General features: G+C 44.4%; 1 protein-coding gene across 7 annotated transcripts in view; it reads right to left on the reverse strand.

Moving 5' to 3' along the window:
* Positions 1-24673, reverse strand: part of KAT6B (lysine acetyltransferase 6B) — a 452508-nt gene that overhangs the window by 410181 nt on the left and 17654 nt on the right. For all 7 annotated transcript variants that reach the window (XM_029609550.1, XM_029609551.1, XM_029609552.1 and 4 more), the window contains one exon: positions 22080-22971. In XM_029609550.1, the coding sequence (XP_029465410.1) occupies positions 22080-22700 (621 nt within the window). In that variant the 5' untranslated portion in view covers positions 22701-22971. The remainder of the gene's footprint in view (positions 1-22079; positions 22972-24673) is intronic.

Here is a 24673-nt window from a genome sequence, read left to right on the forward strand (position 1 = left end):
AAGTAAACATGTGCAAGGAAAAAGCAATTGATTTTGATCTCAAAGGAGATAGCTAAAAAAAGTAAAGGCAAAAAGACCAGTGTTCAGAAATATAAAGAATCCCAAAAAGAGAAACACAGGGAAGAATACCTGGTGAAACTGAGGGAGATGAAGGAAAAAAAATATCAGGAAAGAAAAAGGTCAAGCGGAAGAAAGGATTGCCAAAGAGGTGAGAGAAGTGACAAAACATTTTTCTGATATATCAGAGAAAGAAGGAAGGCCCGAATTGGTATAGCAGCAAAGTGTAGAGACAGATGAAGAAATGGCAGAAATATTAAATAAATACTTCAGTTCTATGTACACTAAAGAAGAGCCTGGAGAAGGACTGTTGCTGGTTGACAACACCGTAGATGGGAATAGGGTAGACAACTCCTTTTTACAAAAGAGAATGTATGGGAAGAATTAGGAAAACTGAAAGTGGTTCAAGGCCATGGGGCTGGATGAGGTACATTCCAGGCAACTATGGGAACTTCAGAGATGTCCTAACAGGTCCGCTAAAAGACCTGTTCAATAGATCCCTGGAAATGAGTGCAGAGTTGCAAGACTGGAGAAGAGCGGCTGGGGTCCCACTTCATAAGAGTGGTAACATAGAGGAGGCTGGAAACTACAAGCTGGTTAGCCTCAACTTGGTGGTGGGAAAATTAATGGAGACTCTGCTGAAAGAAAGAATAGTGAACTATTTACAATACAGTAAGTTGCTGGATCCAAGGCATCATGAATTAATCAGGGGAAAGTCCTGTCAGACAAATCAGATGGATTTTTTTTGATTGGGTGACTAGAGATTTGGATTGAGCAAGAGTGCTCGATGTGATTTAGATTTCAGCAAAGCTTTGGATACAGTTCAGCATAGGAGGCTTGTAAATAAAATGAGAAGCTTGGAATCGGTGCCAAGGTGATAGAGTGGATTACAAACTGGTTGACAGGAGACAGCATGTAATGGTAAACAGCCTACTCGGAAGAGAAAATGGTGTTGAGTGCCACAAGGATCAGTATCGGGACCATCTCTTTTCAATATCGCTGTGAGCGACAATGTAGAAGGGATAGAAGGTAAAATTTGTCCATTTGTGGATGATACTAAGATCTGCAACAGAGTGGACACACCTGAAGGAGAAGAGAGCATGAAAAGTAATTTAAGAAAGCTTGAAAAGTGGTCAAAGATTTGGCAACTGGGATTCAATGCTAAGAATTGCATCTGGGATGCAGTAATCCAAAAGAGCTGTACACGACTGGGGGTGGAAGACTGATGTACACAGACCAAGAGAGATTTTGGGGTGATAGTGTCTGGCGATCTGAAGGTAGTGAAGCAATGTGTCAAGGCAATAGCTAAAGCCAGAAGAATGCTGGGCTGCATAGAGGGAGGAATACCCAGTAAGAAAAAGGAGGTGATAATGCCCTTGTACAGGTCCTTGGTGAAGCCTCATCTTGAGTACTGTGTTCAGTTCTAGAGCCTGTATCTCAGTGGAGGTGGTTTAGAGAAGGGAAACCAAAATGGTGTGGGGTCAGTATCGAAAGACTTATGAGAAGAGGCAGAAGGATCTGAATATTATACCCTGGAAGAGAGGAAGTGCAGGGGACATATGACACACAACTTCAGATACCTGAAAGATTTTAATGATGCACAAACTTCAAACCTTTTCCACTGGAAAAAAAAAAATCAGTAGAAATAAGGGTCACGAAATAAAAACACCAGAAAATATTTCTTCACGGAGATGGTGGTGCATGCCTGAAATGCCTTTCCGGAGGAGGTGATGAAGATGAAAATAGTTAAAGAATTCAAAAAGGCATGGGATAAACACTGTGGACCCCTAAAGACTAGAAGCTGGAAATGAAGAAAAGGGTGCATGGGGGTAACTTGCTGGTGTGGCATTCCTACCCTTAACCAATAAGCCTTGATACTTTTGATACAACTGCAACATTGTTCTCCACTTCAACGCCAGGGGGAAAAGGGGAGTTGGATTCAGACACCAACTTTTACAGTCTGGGGAATTGATAAGCATGGGGGTAACCTGCACAGAGCAGCAGTTAACTACCCTTAACCAAAAAGCCTTGATGCTTTTGACACAACTACATCATCACTCTCCACTTTGACAATGGTGGGGATTGGGGATAGAAGATGAACTTGATTCAGATGACAACCATCGCAGCCCTGACTTTTACGGTCTGAGGTACTGATACGCAGATACAAGTGAAAGAGCACAGGACTGCTTCTAAGGCCAAGTCTATAAGTAAAACACCTCAGCACTGTCTGAATTTTCAAGAAGGCTCATCACCTAGTAAAAATGTTGTTAGTAGTAAAATTTTTATGGGTTACCATAAGACTTGGGAATAACTGCACGGAACAGCAGTTGTTACCCTTAAGAGAAACATGGAGGTAACCTGCATGGCATGGCAGTAACTACCCCAAAAGGCTTGCTGGGCAGACTGGATGGACCACTTGGTCCTTTGCTGTTGTCATTACTATGTTACTATGTGCGCTTCTCGGAAGGAGAGGAACCTTCTAGTGTGGCAGGTCTGTAAATAGTGCGCTGTACTCTGGTCAGAAGACATCCACCTAGGTGTTGAAGATGATCTGGGAGAGCATCACAAAGGATGTCGTAGCCTATTAGTGACCACCAGAATAGTGGTGTAGCTCAAGCATCATTGGCAGGACACCAGGGCAGCTGTCAAGTCCAAGCAACTAATTATTTCCCTTCAGTGAAATTTTGGGTCAGTGCTGACTGCGCAAAGATGGATTCATGGCTGCTTCTAGCAAACTTGGAGACAACACCAATGAGCTTCATGTGTGCAATTGCAGACAACTTGTATATTGAGGGAGTGGTAAAGCTTCTGGTTACAAGATGCCATTTCTCTTCCTTTATATTCGACATGCCAGCTGTAAGCTGCTGTAGATACTTTATGTACTGCCTGACCCATTTTCATCATAGCCCTCAGTACCTGGCTAAAATGCCTTGAAAATACTGATTGGTTCATATCAAGCACCAGAGCCACTGTGTTCTGAAATGAGCCCATGGTGAGAAAATACAAGGCACCAAGAAGCTTAACCAAGCCCAGAATGGCATGTTCATGCCCTGTTAAGAGGATCTAGGTCATTCTTGATTTCTTCATAGAGAGAAAGAATTACCCTGGAACTCAGTTTATACATTTACAGCACATCTGTCTCTGTCAACCCCAACAGTGTTGTCTTCAGGAGGAATATCTGCTGCCTGGGTGCCCTTCTGCAAACAGCTTGAGCTGTTCTGCTCCTCTCAGGCCCTCCTCTCTTCAACAATAAACTGTCTTCTCTCAGTCTGTTCCATCTCTCTTCCTCGCTTCTGCCACCGTTATTCTTTGGCTGACCCACAAAATGTACCAAAGCATCAAAAAAAAGAAAAAGAAAAAGGTACGTAATCCATGATTAAACACAGAAGCACCTATAAACAGACACACAAATGCCAGTTCATTGAAATAACTATAAAAACGTCATGACTGCCAAACTGTTAGGGTACATTGTAAAAAGCAGCTTGATAAAATGCACAGCAATGTTTAGACTATCCAGTGGTTCCGAGTTCACATCCGAAGGACCTATGTGGTCTCCTAAGCTCAGGCACTACATATATTTTTTATTACTTTTACATTGATCCAATAAGAGAGAACTCATAGCCTACAAGAGACTGTAAACTGTCCTGTAAAATCTTTATGAGTTAGATAAGTACATTTCTATCCCAAAGCTCATTTTAAACTCAAGTTACTATTCTGCAATATTGCTTCAGTTTCATAAGTACTGGTATGCTGAAAAATGCACAACAAACGTGCCAGGCTCTGTACAACACCAAACTTTGACAAATGAGAACTGGACAGGTATGTACGCTCAACTGCAAGCAGAATTATTTACAGTTGGCATGGCTTATTTCTATGTTTTGCATATATGAAAATTATTCCTTACCTGCTAATTTTCGTTCCTGTAGTACCATGGATCAGTCCAGACGGTGGGTTATGTCCCCCGTCCAGCAGATGGAGTCAGAACAGAAGACTTCTGGGGGAGGTCCTATATTACCTCACCACCCTTGCCTCTATCTTCAGTATCTAGCCAAGCCAAGCCGAAAAGCAACAGAGGGATCAAGTAACTATACCCTGACAGAACTGTCGTTGAACCATAATTATGAACCTCAGAGAACTTGCAAAAAACACAGAACTGATGAAAACAGGCCCTGGATAACCAGGGAGAGCAGAGAATAATAGGAGAGGACAGTCGAGCAGAGGCGACCCACCAGAGAAAATACCCCCAAAACAAGAGGAGGGCATCTGGACTGATCCATGGTACTACAGGAACGAAAATTAGCAGGTAAGAAATAATTTTCATTTCCCTGTACGTACCAGGATCAGTCCAGACTGTGGGATGTACCAAAGCTTCCCTCCTATGGGCGGGCCGTAGAGAGCCCTGCTCGAATGACCTTATCCTCGAAAGAATCACCTGGTGGCGCTCGAATGTCCAGGCGATAGTGCCTCGCAAAGGTATGAAGCGATTTCCAAGTCGCCGCTCTGCAGATTTCCTGAGCGGACACCACGCTGTTCTCCGCCCAAGACGCAGCTTGTGCGCGGAGAGAGTGGGCCTTAACCCCCAGCGAAGGATGCCTTCCCGCCCCAAGATAAGTGGCGGCAATCGCACCCTTCAACCAGCGGGCGATGGAAGACTTGGACGCCATGTGACCCTTCCTAGGACCCGACCAAAGCACGAACAGGTGATCAGAGGCACGGAACTCATTCATGACCTCCAGATATCGCATCAGACATCGCTTAACGTCTAGTTTGCGTAGATCCCTAGGATCGCTGGCAGAAAAGGAAGGGAGTTCGACCGACTGATTGAGGTGAAAAGCCGAAACCACCTTGGGCAGAAAGGATGGAACCGTTTGCAAAGAGACCCCTTCGTCAGAGAAACGGAGGTACGGTTCCCGGCAGGATAATGCCTGAAGCTCCGAGATACGCCGCACCGAACTGATCGCCACCAAGAAGATAGTCTTAAAAGTAATGTCCTTGAGAGTGGCGTCTCGAAGAGGCTCAAAAGGTGGACCACTGAGCCCCCGCAGAACTAAGTTCAGGTTCCAAGACGGACAAGACGGACGTAACGGAGGTTTCAGGTGCTTGACTCCTTTGAGGAAACGCCCAACATCCGGATGGGAGGAGAGCAGCGACCCCTTTCCGCAATGCAAAAACGCACCAAGAGCCGCTACCTGCACCCAGACAGAGTTATAAGCAAGGCCCAAGTCCAGTCCATCCTGCAGGAACGAGAGAATCTGTGGGACCGATGCGTGAGTTGGCTGAATAGCATGTGACCCGCACCAAGTTTCGAAAACCTTCCAGACCCGGACATAAGTTACGGAAGTGGACTGCTTGCGCGCCCGTAGTAAGGTCAAAATAACAGCTTCCGGGTAGCCTCTTCGCCTCAGCTTGCGCCTCTCAAAAGCCAAGCTGCTAGACAGAAACGATCTGCCTCCTCCAAAAATATGGGACCCTGACGGAGTAGACGTGGAAGATGACTGAGACGTAGCGGGCCCTCCACGGCTAATTGAAGAAGATCCGCAAACCACGGTCGACGGGGCCACTCCGGCGCCACCAGCACCACCAGGACCATGGCCATGAGATCCATGTGAGGGCGCCCCCAGTGAGCGATTATCAACCGCATCGCTTCCTCCGATAGCTCCCACTCGCCAGGATCTAGGCGCTGACGACTTAGAAAGTCCGCCTGCACGTTGTCTACGCCTGCAATGTGGGAGGCTGCTAAGCGCAGCAAGTGGAGCTCCGCCCATCGCATGAGCTTGTCCGCTTCCAAGGAGACTTGGAGACTTCTCGTGCCACCCTGACGATTGATGTAGGACACTGTGGTCGCATTGTCCGACAGGATCCGGACCGCTCGGTGGCGAACCCGTGGGAGGAAGCCCTTCAAAGCTAGGCGGACCGCTCTGGTCTCCAACCTGTTGATGGGCCACCGTACCTGAGACATTGTCCACCGGCCCTGAAGGGAGCTCTCCTTGACAGACTGCCCCCCAGCCCGAGAGACTGGCATCTGTGGTGACAACTATCCAATCTGGAACCTCCAGGGAGAACCCCTGAGCCAGGTTCTGAGGGTCCAACCACCACTGGAGGCTGTCTAGAGTTGGTCTCGGTATCGGGAGTACCGCCTGATAATCCCGCGACGCCGGCTTCCACCGGGACAGCAGAGCCTTCTGGAGAGGACGCAGATGAGCAAACGTCCACGGAACGAGATCGATGGTGGAGGCCATGGTTCCCAGAACCTGCAGGTAATCCCACGCCGTGGGTTCCAGCAGAGACGAGAAACGCAGGACTTGGTCCCGGAGAGCCTGTGCTCGTTCCGGTCGGAGAAACACCATGCCCTCCTTCGTGTCGAAATGCGCTCCCAGAAAATCCAAGGACTGGGAGGGGACCAGGTGGCTCTTGGCATAGTTGACAATCCACCCTGAGGGACCGTAGCAGCCGAAGTACTCTGTTGACCGCTCGGCGGCCCTGGACCCGGGACTTCGTCCGTATGAGCCAGTCGTCCAGGTAGGGGTGTACCAGGATGCCTTCCCGGCGCAATGCTGCTGCCACCACTACCATGATCTTCGTGAAGACCCTGGGAGCTGTGGCCAAGCCAAAAGGCAGAGCTCGGAACTGAAAATGATGACCCAGGATCTTGAACCTGAGGTAGCGCTGGTGCTCCCTGCGGACAGGAATATGCAGGTAGGCCTCCGTAAGATCCGAGGCCCGGAATTCCCCCCAATGCACCGCTGCCAGGACAGAGCGAAGGGTTTCCATGCGAAATCGAGGTACCCAGAGAAACTTGTTTACCGTCTTGAGATCCAGGATAGGACAAAAGGTGCCCTCCTTCTTCGGTACCACGAAATAGATGGAGTAATGACCCCGACCCAGCTCGGAGGCGGGGACCGGCACTATCGCTCCCAAAGCGCGGAGCCGGGCGAGGATGTGACGGACAGCCTCTTGCTTGTGGAGGGACCCGCATGGGGAGAAGAGGAACCTGTCTCTGGGTGTGTGGACAAAATCCAACGCATAGCCGTGTTTTAGAATATCCAAGACCCACTGGTCCGATATAATTTGGACCCACTCTTCGTAATAGAGAGCAATCTGGCCCCCCAGCCTGGGGACCGGATTGTGGGTCCGCCTGGCATCATTGGGCAGCCTTGATGGAGGTAGAAGTGGAGAGGCCCCGTCCCTGTCCCTCCCTACCGGGACGGCGCCCACGAAAGGACCGGTTCCAGGAGTTTGAACGAGAGGACAGAGTCCAAGGGGGTTGTTGACGTGTGGCCCGTGTCCTACGCTGATTCCGGGACCGATACCTAGAAGAAGAGGAGAAAGGTCTCGAGGCACGCGGACGGTCCTCTGGGAGCTTATGAACTGCGTTCTCGTTGAGAGACTTGATAATTTGATCCAGATCCTCCCCAAAAAGGAACTTACCCTTGAAGGGAAGGGACCCTAGCAGGGTCTTAGAAGAGGCATCCGCCGACCAGTTCCGAAGCCACAGAAGACGCCGAGCCGAGACCGCCGCTACCATGGAGCGCGCGAGAACTCTGAGGAGGTCATAAAAGGCATCCGCCCCATAGGCCATAACGGCCTCCAGCCGATCCACCTGTTGGGCTTCCGCCTCCGGCAAATCCTGGGAGGTGAGAAGCTGTTGAACCCAACAGAGACACGCTCTCTGCGCCAGGGCGCTACAAATAGCCGCCCGCATCCCCAACGCAGAGACCTCGAAAACTCTCTTGAGGTAAGCTTCCAGCTTTCTGTCCTGAATATCCTTTAGGGCCGTGCCACCCGTGACGGGGATGGTAGTATGCTTGGTAACTGCCGACACTGCCGAGTCCACTGCAGGCACCTTGAGAATCTCTAGGAAGTCCTGTGGCAGGGGTTAGAGCTTCTCCATTGCCCTACTAACCCTGAGGGTCGCCTCAGGGGTATCCCACTCCCGGGAGATAAGTTGAAGAAAGGAGGGATGAGTGGGAAAGGCTTTGGCCAAGGGTCGAAGGCCCTCTAGCAACGGGTCTCCCTTCCTGACCTTAGGATCCGGTCCGACCGGTTCCGGGGGGAGGGGGTCGATGTCCATCTCCCTCACGATATGGGGAATGAGGTCGTCCAATTCCTCTGGCTGAAAAATGCGGAGGACTCTCGGATCATCTCCTTCCACCTGGGCTGCCAATGTGGGATCATCACCAGTAGGATCCCCCGGAGTGGCCTACCCCGGACTCCCGAGTGGCGCTCGAGAGGGCACGGAAGGGTCCCTGGAGGGCCCGGGACTGACCCCGGACGGTTGCGCAGCGCTCTGAAGGGGAGACCCCCCCCAGCAGCGCGGTCAAATGGACCAGTTTGGTAGGAGTGGGGCCCGGGAAATCCAGTGGCGCATCCCTGCACTGTAAAAATGCTTTATGCATTAAGATAATAAATTCGGGGGAAAAGGAAGACAACCCCCAGGGGGAGGCCCCCGGGGCCTCCCCTCCCGATGTCCAGCCTCAGATTCAGCCAAGGGTGCTCTTGTAAGCGGCACTGCTGTGTTCGGGGAATCCTCCTCAGAAAGACCCCCTTCGGAGTCAAACATCAAAATGGCCGCCGTTCCCGCGCCCAGCGGGAACGGGGCCTGCCGCTTCCTTGAGTTGCGGTCCGGGCCGCATACGGCGTCCCCCCCCCCTAAAGGGCTGGCTTCCCCGTCGGGAAGGCAGCCAGAGCAATGCCCGTCCCGGGAGAGCTTCCCTCTCTGACACCTACAGGAGACGCAAGCCGCCGAGCGCAGCATCGGAGCATGAGGGGGGAGGGGGGAGGGGGGAGGGGCGGGCGAGCGCGGCAAAATCCCTGCATGCTACAGCCCCAGCTCTGAGACCGCAAGCCCCTGCCAACCCGGAGAGCCGCCGGGGAATCTAACCCTCCCGGCGGCCCAGGGGAATGGATCCTCGCGGGGCCGCGGGTCAAGTACGATCGCCTCGTTGGGGGGGGAGAGAGAGAGACTGGAACCACCAGCGTGCACCCCGCGGTCAGACGTAGCCCCAAACGGCGAAGATACCCTCTGACTGAGGTAAGTCTGAAAGGAAAAAACAGCACACTTACCTCAACAAATAAAGCCGAGGGAAAGAAAGAGGGAGAGAGAGAGAGAGAGAGGAATGGGAGAAGGAACAGGCCTGTCAGCAAGTCCCGGTGGAGGGAGATTAGACCCCCCCCCCTTACCTAATCCTCTTCCTTCCTTTCGGATTTTTTTTTTTTTGTACTTGATCCCTCAAGAAGATCAGAAGAAAGCCTAAGAATCCTAAGCTATAGAAGTGGGGAACACGGATTCCCCGGCTCGCATCTGCTGGAGTCAGAAAGATACTGAAGATAGAGGCAAGGGTGGTGAGGTAATATAGGACCTCCCCCAGACGTCTTCTGTACTGACTCCATCTGCTGGACGGGGGGACATAACCCACAGTCTGGACTGATCCTGGTACGTACAGGGAACTCAGACATATGCTTTAACTTTTACTCCTGCCTTGACTAAAAACCTCACATAAAAATAAACAGGCACTATAATCTCTCCCTACTAACACGGCTCTCTGCATTGCCAGATAATAGTTAATTGCTTTGTTCACATGGCATATGCATGCATAGTTTTACTCTGATTTTTTCCTGGGTTTGTTCGGCACTAAAACCTATTTACATACATAAGTAAGGTTAATGCTGAAAAACCCATGCAAAAATCGGAGAAAAAACAGGCAGATGGCTTAGCGCAGCTTAGTACATCGGCCCCCTAGTTTGCTCTGAAACTATTTGCTTGAAACCATTGTCATATATCAGCAAAGTGATTACAATACAAAAAGAAAAATCTAATCCACAATTAATCAAGGAATATGTGCATCAAGAAATCTGTTCTAATAATATGTATGCGAACTATCAGGCCAATACAGAAAAACGTGCGGGAGAGCCGGTGAGCGCCCAGGCCACTCTCCTGGATGCGCGATTCAGAAAAACAAAAAATGCAAATGAGGGCACACGGTAAAAGGAGGCGCTAGGGACACTAGCGCGTCCCTAGCGCTTCCTTTTTGACAGAAGCGGCGATTGTCAGCGGGTTTGACAGCCGATGCTCAATTGTACTGGCGTCGGTTGTCAAAGCCGCCAACAGCCACGGGTTCAGAAAACGGACGCCAGCAAAATTGAGCGTCCGTCTTCCAATCCGCAGGCAGATTTTTAATTTTTTGTTTTTTAAATTTTTAATTTATTTTCATTTTTTGGGGCCTCAGACTTAATATTGCTATGATATTAAGTCGGAGGGTGCACAGAAAAGCAGTTTTTTCTGCTTTTCTGTACACTTCCCTGGTGCCGACCTTTGGCAGGAGTTAATTTCTAAGAGTAAAATGTGCGGCTTGGCTGCACATTTTACTTACTGAATCATGCGGGAATAACTAATAGGCCCATCAACATGCATTTGCATGTTGCGGGTGCTATTAGTTTCGGGGGGTTGGCCGCGCGTTTTCGACGCGCTATTTTTACCCCTTACTGTATAAGGGGTAAAAATAGCGCGTCGAAAACGTGCATCCAAACACGGGCTAACGGTGCGCTCCACCAGAGCGCACTTTACTGTATCGGCCTGCTAGTCTGCTTATGGAGGTGCACCCCAGCAGTGACCACAAGGTGGTAGTATACCATTATTATAAATACTGACACTGTGTGGCCAGCGCTGGTACTGCAGCCTCTCATTTCCTAGAGACGCTCGAGTATATTATCACTACAATTTGTCCTGAATACGTTGGCTGGCCCATGCCAGACAAAAATTTTCAGTGAAGGCGAACCCACATGTGCCGGCAGCAGTTGAGCTGAATTTGAGCCACAGGCAGCGGTCAGGATCCTGGAGAGAGAGTGTCATACAGTGCATCAGCGAAGTCCACTGGCAGCAGGGGCCACACTCTCAGTGAGCATGACAAGGAAGAAAGCCGCAAATGCAGCATGGGCAGACAAGCAGAAAGTGAAGCAGCACAAGAGCTGGTCACTCTTGTGGTAATAGTGAGAAAAAAATCCCTACACACACACACACACACACGGGGGGGGGGGGGGGGCATGGAATGCAGGTGTGAGGGAGAGGGGTACAGATGCAATGAGGGGTGTTTTCATTAGAAATGCTCGTGTAGCAACAAATCCTTTGCAGGTGTCAGCTAGTAAATGTAAAAATGAAGGGCAGCTGTTAAACTGGGATGGGAGAGGGTTCCATTTACTAATGGATTTATCCACAAAACATCTGGACTGCTATTAAGGAACACAGCCTCTCAGTTATTTGCGTTTCTAGTACTATAAATATTTTCAAAACCTGTTCTCCAGTGCTTCAAATTCATCAACAGCAGTAACATGTGGGAGTGTAAAACTTCTCAATATGGATTAAAAAATAATAGAAAATACATAATCACATGCTGTGCGATGTAATTAGTAGAAACCAAAAATCATTCAAACTCAAAAGGCATAAAACCACTCTAAACTGCACAATGTCCTAACACAAGAGTAGAGCTGAACATGCTTAACAATTAAATGCAGATGTTTCTGTGTTCTCATAGTTCTTGTGGACATTATTACATTTGGATAAGATGACGATGGAGTTGAAGCATAGAAGCAAATTAGCTATTTATAATTTACAAAAACAGCTTTTCCTTTTGTCTAGATTACGTTAAAGCTGTCAGTAAGAAATTAACAAAAAGTTCATGAAGCAACCAACAGTTTATTGTGTTGTTAAAAACTCTATTAAAAGCAGTAGTGGGTTAAACAAGGCTGTGTAACAGTATAAAGCTAGTGCCCACGTTCAGCAACCATGCAGTCAATACTACCTAAGCATGAGGTGGTTCATATTTCATCACTGAAGTACCTGCTGCAAGGCAAACGTTATTTAAACTGCAAATAGGAAGTAATATGAGAAACAAAAGGAAAATATCCCCACAAAATGCCTATACCAGCATACAGTAACAGAAGCAACTCGAAGGAAGTTATAACCCCCCAAAAAATAAGTTTACTACAGAATTTCCTGCCTTTAAAAACGCACAATTGAGCACTTGCTGGCTGAAATGACACACTCCTTCATGTGCTCAGTAAAATTTTACCAATGCATCCAGCTAGAAGGAAATGGACCTGATTTTTAAATTATAGGCCAAAATCTGTACACAAGGTCTTTCAGTAGTGAAAGTGCCTCACCTCTTTAAAAAAAAAAGCCACTTTTTTTTAAATCATGAGGCAAGTGCACACACCTGTAAAATTTGAAAAATTCCTACCATACATCTCCAAAGTTATAACAATACAAATGAAAGCAGAAAACAGAAAATTTACCTGTACAAAATTCTCTACATTTTAACAGAAATTGAGCACTTACTCCTCATTTAGTTTACTCAGATAAAGATCATGTTAATATAATGAGAGGCAGTGCTTCTCTAAGCAGCAGACGTGCTTTTTCAGTCAAGAAATCTTAGCTCTATTAAAAGGTTCAGTCTCACAAATGACAGCTAATATGCATGTTTTCTAGCTCCCACACCACATTGACAAGCATAACTAATCTATCATTATGCAGTTGATCAATCCCCTTAACTGAAAAAAAGAAACTAATTGCCACAGCACAGAAAAGTGATTTAAGCAATAAGCATATGCACAATATTCAAATGTTTGCTTTATTCTACAATATCCAAACTACTGGGTCCCTTTTTGAGTAAGGCAGCTGCGTACAATTTAAAATAGAAAGTTATTTTATTTAAATTTCTTAATCACTGTTACAAAGACTGCCCAAGGTAGGATAAGAGGAAAACCAAGTAATCTAAAAGCAGTATAAATGTGACCAAGCATACATTTAAACTAAAAGCAAATGTTCAAAACAGCAGCAATATTAAAAGTCTAACACACAACATATAACATTAAAACAAATAAAGCAGCAGCATATTTAGTGCTACTCAACATGTGTTAACCAAACGCTAGCACTACAATTTGTTTTCTAGTCCAGGCTTTTACATCCATCTCGTGGTTTTCAGGATTGCCACAGTGAATATGCATGAGATAGATTTGCATACCATGGCTCTCTAATGTATGCAAATCTCATGCATATTTCTTATGGATATCCTGAAACCCTGACCAGTTGGGTGTACCTCCAGAGAGAGTTGGGAAACACTGTACTAGCGCACACCAAGGAGAGTAGGTAAACTAAGATAGAGTGATGAACTGGAACGTAAGAGACCAGGGTAACTTATCCAGCTAAATGGTAACCGCTCAACATAGCCAGATAGTCAGCGACCCCCACTTAGGCCGATAAATAGGACTCATCCAGGCAAGTGCGTTTTCAATATTGGTCTCCTAAGTTTGGCCAAATTTCAGCTGAAATTAGGAACCTCTGTTTTAGGATGAGCATTCGTTTAAGTTAGGAACATAATTTAGGGTTCTTATTTACTTTCCTAAATAGAGGCACCTAGCACTGGATATTAACACCAAGCACCTAACTTACCTTCCCCACCCTGGTTTTGTCCACTTTGTAGGCACTTCCAGTTAGGAACTCAACTCCAGCCAGTTTTCCAAAGGAGCAAAATCAGGCATCTACCTCCCAAAGTGAGACACCTAAACCCTTTCATAGCTTCATGTGCTCAAACCAAAACATTTTGTCAAGTATGGTTTTTAAATTACTGCACTGCAGACAAACCAATAAAAACATGAAAGCAAGTACAAATAAAATGACTCTCTTGCTTTGGCTATAAAAGAAGAAACTTCTTGCTTTGTTTTTTGGAAGGAACCAATCTTTTCGGAGAATTGTAAGAGTTCTCACTTAGGCCTAGAAATAAAACAGTTGGAATCAGTTGTTCTAAAAGTCTGGTGAGATAACAGGTCACCCAGGAATTTTGATGTTCCACTTGATGAAATAAAGCCTTTCCTGAGGCAGGTGCCCTCTGTAAAATTGTGGTGGGTCTGGATGATCTGTCTGCTTTGCAAGCCACTTAACAACTGTTGCTTCCAGTTATTGATTACAGTGCTAATGTTTACCGGTTGGCTTTGGTCTCCTCAGGAGACAAACGTTTCTGTAAACAGGGACAGAACAAACCTATAGGTCCTCAGTCTGTTATGCAAACTGTACTTTAAAACAAGAGATATCAGCATTTACTCTAGATCTCTGAATATATCCACCACTATCTGCAGACAAAAATTTGCCAAGTTATTTTACTCCAATTCAGAGCATTTAATCTGCAAGAGGCAGTGTCTGAAGGCCTAGCCAAACATCATACTATGCTCCGACAGGCTAAAAGATACATTTCATGTATGTACGCATTCAAAATTAAACTACAATTAACTGCATTACGCTGTGATTTGCTTTAACCATTCTAAAGCAAACACCAAATTATTCACAAAATTGCGCCATATTCCATTCCAAGAGCACCAGAAATAGCTGTTTTCTGACATGAAACATGACCCAGACATGACTGCGACTGCCAGTTTGATGCAAAATCCCAGATGACTACAGAAGGCCACATGCACATGACCATAGTTTGTACGGTCACATGATGTGCTGAGCAAGGAGAGATGAACTTCCTCAGTCTCAGGCAAAAAACAACCTTTTTTTTTTTTTTAAACTTAAAGCACATCTAAAGAGATGCTGAAGAAATATCTGCCAGATATATGGGAGATCAGACTGCCAAAGCTCAAAGAATGAACTCAAAAGGCAGGCCTGGTGGAGGATTGCCTCAGATGAGGAATGGCCCACCCCTCAACACCACCAGAACACTAGAGAAGATGTTTCACTTGTTTTCAAAGAAGCTTACCTCAAGCATTAATTCCAAGTTGGGGGTGGTGGTGGGCAAGGTGGAAATATTGGTGCCATCAGTGCAAGAAAATTCCTCTCTAATTGCTGCACTAGTGTCCCATATGAAGGAACTGATGATTCACTGACAGGAGTCCAACAGGAGGTGGATATTCTAAAGCTGGCTGAGGTCATGGAAAAACTCAACAATATGGAGAACAGAGGCAATGCAAAAAAGTATCCATGGTTGGGTTCCCAGACAGGGAGGAGGGAACAAAACCAGCAACCTTCTTCTCAAAATGGATTCCTGATGTTCTAACAGACCTCCATTTAGGCATAAGCAACTGTCTCTGATGCCAACATTTTATAGGTGCCGGAGCTTTGCCATCGCTGCCATGCGGGCCCTGGACCAGCAACCAAAGAAATTCAGCACAGGGTCCAGCTGTAAGTGTTCGGACATTTGGAAAAACCCTGGTCCTGATGGGTTTCAACTTGACTTTTATAAATCTTTTCCAAAGCTCACTGCCCCAAATTTATGCAAAATATTCAAACACCTCTGGGAGCCTGACACCTCAGTGGGAAATCTCATGGAAGCTCCAATTATATTAATAGAAATCAAAAGATGCCCTGGACTCTGACTCCTATAGGCCAACCTCCTCGATTAATGCTGATCTGAAGATTTGGGTTTTGTTGGTGCATTCAGATCAGACAGGCTTCATCAGAGGCAGATCATTCACCAACAATTCAGGAAGACTGATATACTATTATCTTGTGAATATGAACAAGACTGCAGGTGCAGTGTTATCCTTCAATGCTAATAAGGCGTTCACAGCCTGATTGGGTCCCAGATAATTGTGTATTGGTTCATTGTACTCTGCCACCAAGGATAGGGTACTCACCAAAAGGTCAGTTTCTGATCCAGTTCTGGTTCTCAGAGGCAAAAGACAGGGGATGCCCTTTTATCTCCCTGCTTCTTTTAGATTTAGCAATTGTACTTTAGCTAGAAGTTGGAAGCTCAGCTTGGAATTTTGGCTTGCACTTTTGGAATACCCCACAAAATATCAGAAGGCACTGATGACATCCTACTATATTCCACTAGCCTGAGGATATTAACCTCAGAATTGCTGTGGCTAACACACAAATATCTAGTATGTTCAAGGTATCAGATAAATTACTCTAAATCTGAAATTAATGAAACCTGGAACACATCCACCTCTGTGTTTGGATAGGTTTAAGGTTGGGTTGGGAGGATTTAAATATCTACGTATTCAAGTTAGGGTGGCTCTGTCTAGACTTTGAGCATAATTACAACCCTGGTCCTCGACAAGATAAAAACAGACCTAAATAAGTAGGCAGGCCTCCTTTTATCCTGGATGGGTAAAATAAACAGTCAAAATGGTAGCTCTTTCCCATCTTCATTTGCCTTCTGACATACCTGTTACGATCTTCTCAAAGCTCAGATGTAACATTTCTGGCTTCCTATGGAGTAGAAATGTTCCTAAAATTAAATACTCCAAGTTTCTCAGACCAAAAGACTATGGAGAAATAGATTTTCCAGTCTATCAAGCAGTAAAACTGACCCTGTCTGCGCAGATGGCTGGCATGGACCCACCATAGTCCTGGCTCCCTCTGAAGGATGAGATGTGGGGGTAGGTAGTTTAGCAGCATTACATTCACCCACAAATTCTAGAGACTCTACAGATGGGCCTGTAGAGGACAGCCCATATCGGCAAACGCATTGAAGATTTTAGTAAAGCTCCTTACGAAAATAGGCACAGTCATGTCCAAAGGCTTTTTCAGAGCTGATGTATTTGAATCCACACATATCCCCAAAGACCTTCTGCCTGGACATTCTCACATACGGCAAATGGAGTCATCAATTCCAGGGACAGATGTTTAATGGATGACACTTTAAAAACCTTCCAGGACCCGAAGCTGGAATTCCAGATCTTATCCATCACCTATTCCTGCAACTGCGCAAGCTCATTACTTGCATCCTAGGAGAGAGGGTAGGCATTGAGGACTGTGATTCAAAAAAAAATTGCTATACAGCCCAGAAACTAAAACATTGGGTAACTCATCTATATTCTTAACATAGAGAAGAGAGCGGTGAGAAAAGAAATGCAATTGTAATTCAAACGTTGAGCACATACACCTACAAACAACCTGGGGAGAGCATGAGTGGATATGAATCTGATAAGCTTTCAAAAAGCTATCCATATGCTGTAAGAATAGGAAGCTTTTATGAAGACCACTGCATCACATTTCCTCTCAAGTCTCTCGGAAAATACCATGCTTCCTTTTCCTCCTTGACTTTCTCCACCTTTTCTACTTTCCCGTCCCTTCAACAGGGTCAGCATTGGAGATGGGACAACCAGGACAATTCCTGGGCCCTCATACTGTAAGGAGCCTCACTGCTGCCAGCCAAAAGCTCAAAGGAACAGTTCAGCAGACATCTTAAAGCAGTGGCAACAAGAAAAATCAGTACAGGCTCACTGGCCCCGCAACAGTCCTGTCTGCTCTTGCATGGCTTCCTGTCACCTAAATCAAACCCATGTGAGAGGAAAGGCCCGCTGCAAGGCCTGTGAGCACACACCAATTCACAGAGTCTTGTTAGTTATTGCCACTGCCAGCTGAAGATGGCCGCTGAATTTGGAACCAGTCAAATTTATTCTAAAACATTTTACTCCCTTAAAATCAAAACAGACCTTTAAGCGAGGAACAATACCGTTATGGTAGCATTATTATAAAAATATAAAGTAATGCAAATGCCAACAAAACAATTCAAATAAACACAAGTCACAATAAAACTACAACAATAAAATATATCAATTACAACTACCATCCATGCAATAAAGCATGGTGGTGATGGTATCCTACCATAGGGATGTTGCTCATGAACAGGGACTGGAGAATTTGTCAAGACAGAAAAGACAAATGAAGAAAAAAAAAAAAGTACAGAAAAGTCCTTAAAAACCTGCTGCTCTGCTAAAAGGCAGAAACTATTTCAGTTTTAACACATTCAGAAAATAGTAAAAGAAGTGGCTTTTTACCCCGATCTTTTAAAGCTGAAACACATTTCAAGAGGGTAGGAAGCAGAACACAAAGGAAGGGGGCATACAAGGCAGAGGGAGGATGAGGAGAGAGAACTTAGGAATTGGGATATCAGCCTAACAACATAGCCCTGACTACCAACATCTACGTTCCACTTCCTTCTTTTTACTATCACCAGGTCTGCTTATTCTCCTTTTCTTCTCGTCTGCACCAAATCCCAGCTTTTCCTCCCCACAGGAGTGTAGCATCTTGGATACATACTTAAGAACTCTGCAGGTCTGAAACACAGTTTCGGAGAGTTCCTGGGACTGCTGGAAGACAGCAGCTGATCCTGTAACTCTGGAAGCAGCATAAACAGCTGCAGAAATAATATGCAGAAAATATTTTGGTGTCCCATCCTTCCCAGCAACCTCTTGCTCCAGAACACACACAGAACAGAAACCAATAGGCCACAGGAGGAGATAAGAGCAGCAGCATAGGACTAAAGTATATCCTGCCTGCTCGCCCCCAGGAACAGTCTGTCAACACATGGTTATTTTTATTTATTTATGTCAAGTAGTTATACGCTGCCCATACCTAGTTCCAGGCAGATTCCACTACATTCATAAAAACACAAACCAAAAAACTGCAACAACTCTGACCCAAGACTGGAGCGATAGTTAGCGACATACTGCCCTTTTATAATCTCTATGCACTTGTTGAAATAACGTACGTCTTTACATGGATTGCTGTAGGAGAAAGAAAGCAAAGCGGGAGGAGAAGGGATGAGGGCAGAGACACGGCTAAGGGAAAGAGCACAGCAAAGGAAAAAGCACACAGACCCACAAAAGCAAAAAGGGAGAAGAGAAACAGAGAAAAGGATGAGAGCAAAATGGAAAAAGGAGGCTAAAGGAAAAAGGGAGTGAGAAAAAGAGACAGCAGGGGTTGTTCTGCATAGACAAGGGAAGACGTGAAGGTATAACTTGTAGGCAAAGAGATAGATATGGACATGAGAAGCCAGCCAAACGGACAGCGTGCAAAGCAGAGGTGCTGTTAATAAGATTGGAGAGCGCCAGCTGCAGAATCATCTACCGTATAAGTAGGGGGATACAGGAATCCTCTCAAGTAACTAGCTGAGACCCCACGCTGGACCTGGAACAGACAAGTGGAGACAGTGCCACTGAAGTTGCGATAAGGGGCAGCTGAAGAGTCCTGCGACCAATGTGAGGTGTAAATTCTGAATCAGACCCAAACTATCCTAAAAACTTTAAAAGGCTGGACTTTAAGAAAATGCAAGGATTATGCTAAGAAATTATCAGAAATAGGGAATCTAAGAGGTAAAGAGGTCAGCAATAAAAAAAAAAAAAAGTATTGAAAATCACAGCAAGATTTGTGTGTCTGGCATATTAGCAAGGGGAAGAAATGAACGAGTGACCATTATGGCTCACCAAAGAAATAGGACAAAAAGGTGAGGGAAAAAAAGCACATTCAGGAAGTACAGATAGAGAAACAAAGAGACAAAACAGTTAGACCGGCAAAGGCTAAAATGGAATATAATACTGCCAAAACAGTAAAGGCAGGGACTAAAGAAAAGGCTCTCTCTAGATATAGACATGAAAAAGGAGGAAGATGAAATCAAATAAATCTGCAGCTGCCCCTTATTGTTCCATGTAAGGGCCTCGCCCAAAAGTTCTTAGTTGTATGTAAACCGATACGATGTGCAAATGGATATTGGTATAGAAGAAATTTGAAATAAATAAATAAATACTTCTGCCTGGCCTCCACCCAAGGAGAAGGTGATGGACCCAAGACCAGGGTATAAGGGAATGCGGAGGGAACACACTATCATTTACTAAGGAAGCAGTATTTAAGGTACTAGCACAACTTAGCCTTGTCTTCATTAAGTTCAGCTATGCTCAAACTTCTCACTTGAAAAAGAAGAGGTTCCAAGTGAATGGAAAAGAGCAGATATACTACCACTAACTAAAGGTGGGAGCAAAGAGAACATGGGAAAACTATAGACTTGTTAGTTTGACATCAGTGTCGGGTAAAGTAATGGAAGCACTATTGAAGGACAAAATAGTACAATACCTTGAAGCCAATCAGTTACAGCAGGGGTAAATAATTCCAGTCCTTGAGGGCTGCCTGCCAGCTAGGTTTTTCAGGATATCCACACTAAATATGCATGAGATGCATCTCATGCATATTTAGTGTGGATCTCTTGAAGATCTGACTGGCTTGTGGCCTACACTCCTGGATTACAGAATCCTAGCTGCATAGTTTCACATGGGGAAGATCTTCCCAAACTCAAATTTCTATGATGTAATCAAGAGCAGTAAATCAAGGAAGTGCAGGAGACATGGTGTAATCTGCATTTCAGCAAGGCCTTTTATACTACTCCATACAGAAGAATGGCGAGTGAGCGAGCAAGCTAGCCAGTTTGGAAGGAAAAAGAAAAAAAAAAAAAAAGATAAATATGGGCAACATGACTAAGAGTAGCAGTCAATGAGGTTTGCTCTGATAAAGGGAAAAGGGACCAGTGGATGCTTCAGGAAACAGTGCCAGTTCCAGCTCCTGTCAATACTTTTATCAATAACATTGTGGAAGGGCTAAAAAGGTAAAGCATGCCCGTTTGCAAAATTCTAAGCAGTCTTAAACAGAAAAAAAAAAAAAGACCAGGAGAGTCATCTCCAATGACCTCACAGTAGCCAGCCTGCATAAAGTAATTGGAAAAGCAATTAGTATACTGGCTGCACAAATTACTTCTACATAAGAGACCACATCTGTAAGGGAGCATTGATAAGGGCAACCAAAATGGTTTTCAGGATAGCCATAATCAATATACATGAGATAGATTTGTATACGACAGAGATAGTGAATGCAAATCTCCCTCATTGATATTCACTGTGGATATCCTGAAAAATGTGACAAGCTAGGTGTGTCCTGAAGACTGGCATAAGAACATCTGCAGTATAAACCATACAGAGAGAGATTGAAGGAGCTAAAGATATACTCTCTAGAACAGGGATAGCCAAACAGGCCTGGATTTACCCCGCTAATCTCAGAGTGAGCAAAAGGCAAAAGCTCCTCCTCCATAGCCTTCTTCCCTCTCACCCTTTGTTTTTTGCTCTCTCTTCCCCACGTCGCTTTTTTTCTCATGTTACTTAGTGCTGCTTCATACTACCACTAAATTGTGACACACCATGAGGAGGTGGCAGGAGCACTCTTCTCAAATACTGCTTCTACAACCTCCTCTTGCTCCCTACTGGTTATTAGCACTTGCTAATGACAACCAATAAGCAATGAGAAGAATAGGGCAGAAAGACTTCCTGAACTCCACGGCTACTTCTGCTGTAGCAGTGTTGGGACCGGCAAATCACGTGCCAATTGAACACTTCCTCTACCCAATCCCATACTGGCAAATGGAAAATTGTGTCCTGCTAAAATAGGAATTGTCAAGCTTTATTAATAGTAAATCTAATGACAGTAATGACAACTGATCATGTCCTTTTTGTTTTTTTAATGCCATGACGGAACAAGGACTCTCAACGTCTTCCACCATGAAATTAGCTGTCTGTTACTATTACAATAATACAGTAGCTGATAGATCAAAGTCCAAGTATAAGGCCCATTAAAAACAATGATTTTAAAATGTCACTTACACAGAATACTGAAAATAATTGGTGTGTTATTAACAGATGTACACAGAATTAATATTTGTTAGACAGGGCTGGATAAACTAAGGTTCTCTCTCTCTGGGAAACAGGCTGGGCCCTTAGTTATTATCTACATCTTCTGCTGGTTTGTGGCCAGTTAAAATCAAATACATGAAGTACTAGTGCTGCATTTATAGACCATAGATAGATACTGTGATAAATCTAGCAAGTTTTCCTTCAGTACAAAGAGTGAAATCACAGAAAACTATTTCCTCAAAGCATTATTCTGTGATCCAGTTCTGAACTTCTGCATTTAGGAAAGCAAATAAATGATATGACAAAAGTACATAGTATTCCAACACACCCCTAAGTTTTAAACTGCCAGCATACATTAAAAGGGACAAAAGTCCATGAAACACAGGCTCCAGAAAAAACAAGAGATATTTAAACACAAAGCTTTGTTCTGGATCCATCTTTACACAAAGAAGGGAAGAATGCTAAATTGAAAATAGATTATGAATTTCAAATTTGTAAAAACCCAACAAAAAACAAGAATGCAAACGTGTTCAATACATTTCTTCTCTTCCATCCTTTTTATTTCCACTCACCTGATCTTTCTCGTGTGGCAAAAGGCTCACAGGTGGGAGAGATGACACGGAAGCACTGGAATATTTTGAAGCTCCTTTGCCTTCCAGGTTACCATAGTTTACCCTATACAAAGGCCCATCCTTTAATAATCGCCCATTATTTACAGCACGCTTGGCCCCCAGCCGCAATCTCCGCTGAAAGATAGGGTTGATGACAATGGCCACCAAATCGCTTTGACTACGGAGATATTTTTCTATGTTCTTCAGAGATGAACCATTTGGCTCCTGAAGCCCTTCAACTGCTCTTCTTAATAGTTTATTCCAATCCACGCTGCGAAGATCATTACAAATTCCTCTAGATCCTTTGAGAGATTTTGGAAAAGTGCCAAGTTTAATAGATGTAAACCGTCCCGGGTTATCTGGGTCCTTGTAGGATGCAAGGCCTTTATTGGTAACTTTGAGAACAGAGCCATCCTGGACACTTAATTCCAGCTGCTCTAGAACAGTTTTCTTATCTAACCCATGGGAAGCGCACACAGCATGACAAATTCGTTCCTCCGATGGCCTCTGCTTTTGCCTTTTAACCTTCTGAATTGCTTCAAGAATCCATTCTGTGTAAAGTGGGTTTGCAAGTTTTACCATGGTTGCCCAGTAACCTCTTCCAGCCAAGAGTTACCCATACATGTTAAGCCATATATTTTTGATACAAGTCAAAAAAAAAAAAAATCTTTTATTATTCACAATTTTTAGACCATCAAAATATCCCCAGTCATAGGCAGTGGCATCTCACAAATATCCATTTTTACATCAGCCAAAGCTGGTAATGCTTCATAGCCGAAATCCCTCTGTTGCTTGATGAATCAGTAGAAAGCTTGAAGTCAGGGAAAAAATTCATCCGTTTCAAATGGGAAACCTTAAAACAAGAATTTAAAAAGAAAAAAAAGCAAGACTGAATATTGATGTTTTCAAATCAGTAAACAAAACTAGATGTATTCTCTTCAATTAGCAGGTGTTACAAGGAACAAAAGCAGCTGTGTAACTGCGACTGAAGTGCTGAAATTACACCTTAAATATATTTCATTACAATTCTACTGAACATGCTGCATCACTAATGATACCAATAATACAAAGTGAAAGACTTGTTATGCAAGGCAACAAGAAGTTCCATGCAAAACCAGTGTAGTCTATTTTCTGGAATGCATGTCAGCGTGGATAGGTCACCAAATGCAAAATTATTTGGTGGGGGGCGAGGCGGATCACGCAGACACACAAACACGCATGCAGGTGGCAAACTCTTAAACCTCGTTCCCTTCAGAAAGGATTTTTTTGTTTGTTTGTTTTTAGAGGCCAGCCCCTGGGATTGACCTTTAAGCTTTATGTAACAATTTTAGATTTGATTGGCGAAAATGCATGGGGACTGCTACTACAACAGTACTCACTAGAGTTTGAGAACCAAAAAACACACCACTCCTTGTAATGTACACTAGTGTCTATGCAAATTGTAACAGTCATGTAAGCCAAACCTAGCTAACAAATCACCACTCATCTCTGTACAAGATATCTAGAAAAAACTTCAGTTCAACGATCAGAACTGGTTTTGGCGTCTGGAGGGAAAACAGTGGAAGAAAAAAAAATACGTATGTAAGTCAATTGTTTCCTGAATATCTGATCTTCAATTTTTTTTTTAATAAAATATTAAAAATACATCCTGGCCTATAGAAATATTTGCAACACAGCACTGGTGTGACTACAGAAACTTCATAGTCACCTACTCACCCAGATATGCCACATTTGTTTTTTTCTTTACCAGAGTAGCCCTCAGAGCTGAATATATATTTCTGAAGAAGTCTAGCTTAAGTCCAGGACAAAATCCTGCTGAAGCTACACAGCACCTATTACCTCTTATGGGAGTGCTTTTAATGCATGGTTTACACTTTTGGGGGGGGGGGGGGAAAGGTAATAACTAGAATTAACTTTTTTTGGCCAAGATTGGGAAAATAATGCATGGAGAATACATTTTCAAGTCTTTGCTCATTATTTTCCTTGTAAAAGCTACCTGCACAAAAAGCAGTTATAGAAGTATCTGAAGCAAGTTTCAAAGGGAAAATGCATGTGTACACAGTCCATGGGTAAAAAGTACCTTTAGATGCTGTCTCCTCTATTTCTTTGCACTGGTTAACTTTACACACTCTCTGGCACAACTCATAAAACTGCACATTCCCCCCACCCCCAAACATGCAAAACCACCTCTGTCAGACTATACACAAACCACACTATCCACAGCAAAAAGCAGCACAATTTTATACTACCTACTGCCCACATTTCACTTATATCTCATCACACCACATACACAACGCCAGACACAGGATATCGTTCACATTTATATTTATTTATAAATCCACTTCATTTTATATATACACACACACAAAACTAAATTTATAAATATTTTACAGAAAGTAAATACAGACAATACTGTATTAGAATTATACAATTTTAACAATAAAACTGCAGTTTAAAAAGTCAGCCACATACAAAAATCATGAACAGACATTATCCATTAGAATAAATTATAAAAAGTGCAAAATGCACAACACACAGTTTAAAGATCTATTTTG

This window comes from Rhinatrema bivittatum, chromosome 7 (assembly GCF_901001135.1).
Source record: "Rhinatrema bivittatum chromosome 7, aRhiBiv1.1, whole genome shotgun sequence".
Lineage (NCBI taxonomy): Eukaryota > Metazoa > Chordata > Amphibia > Gymnophiona > Rhinatrematidae > Rhinatrema > Rhinatrema bivittatum.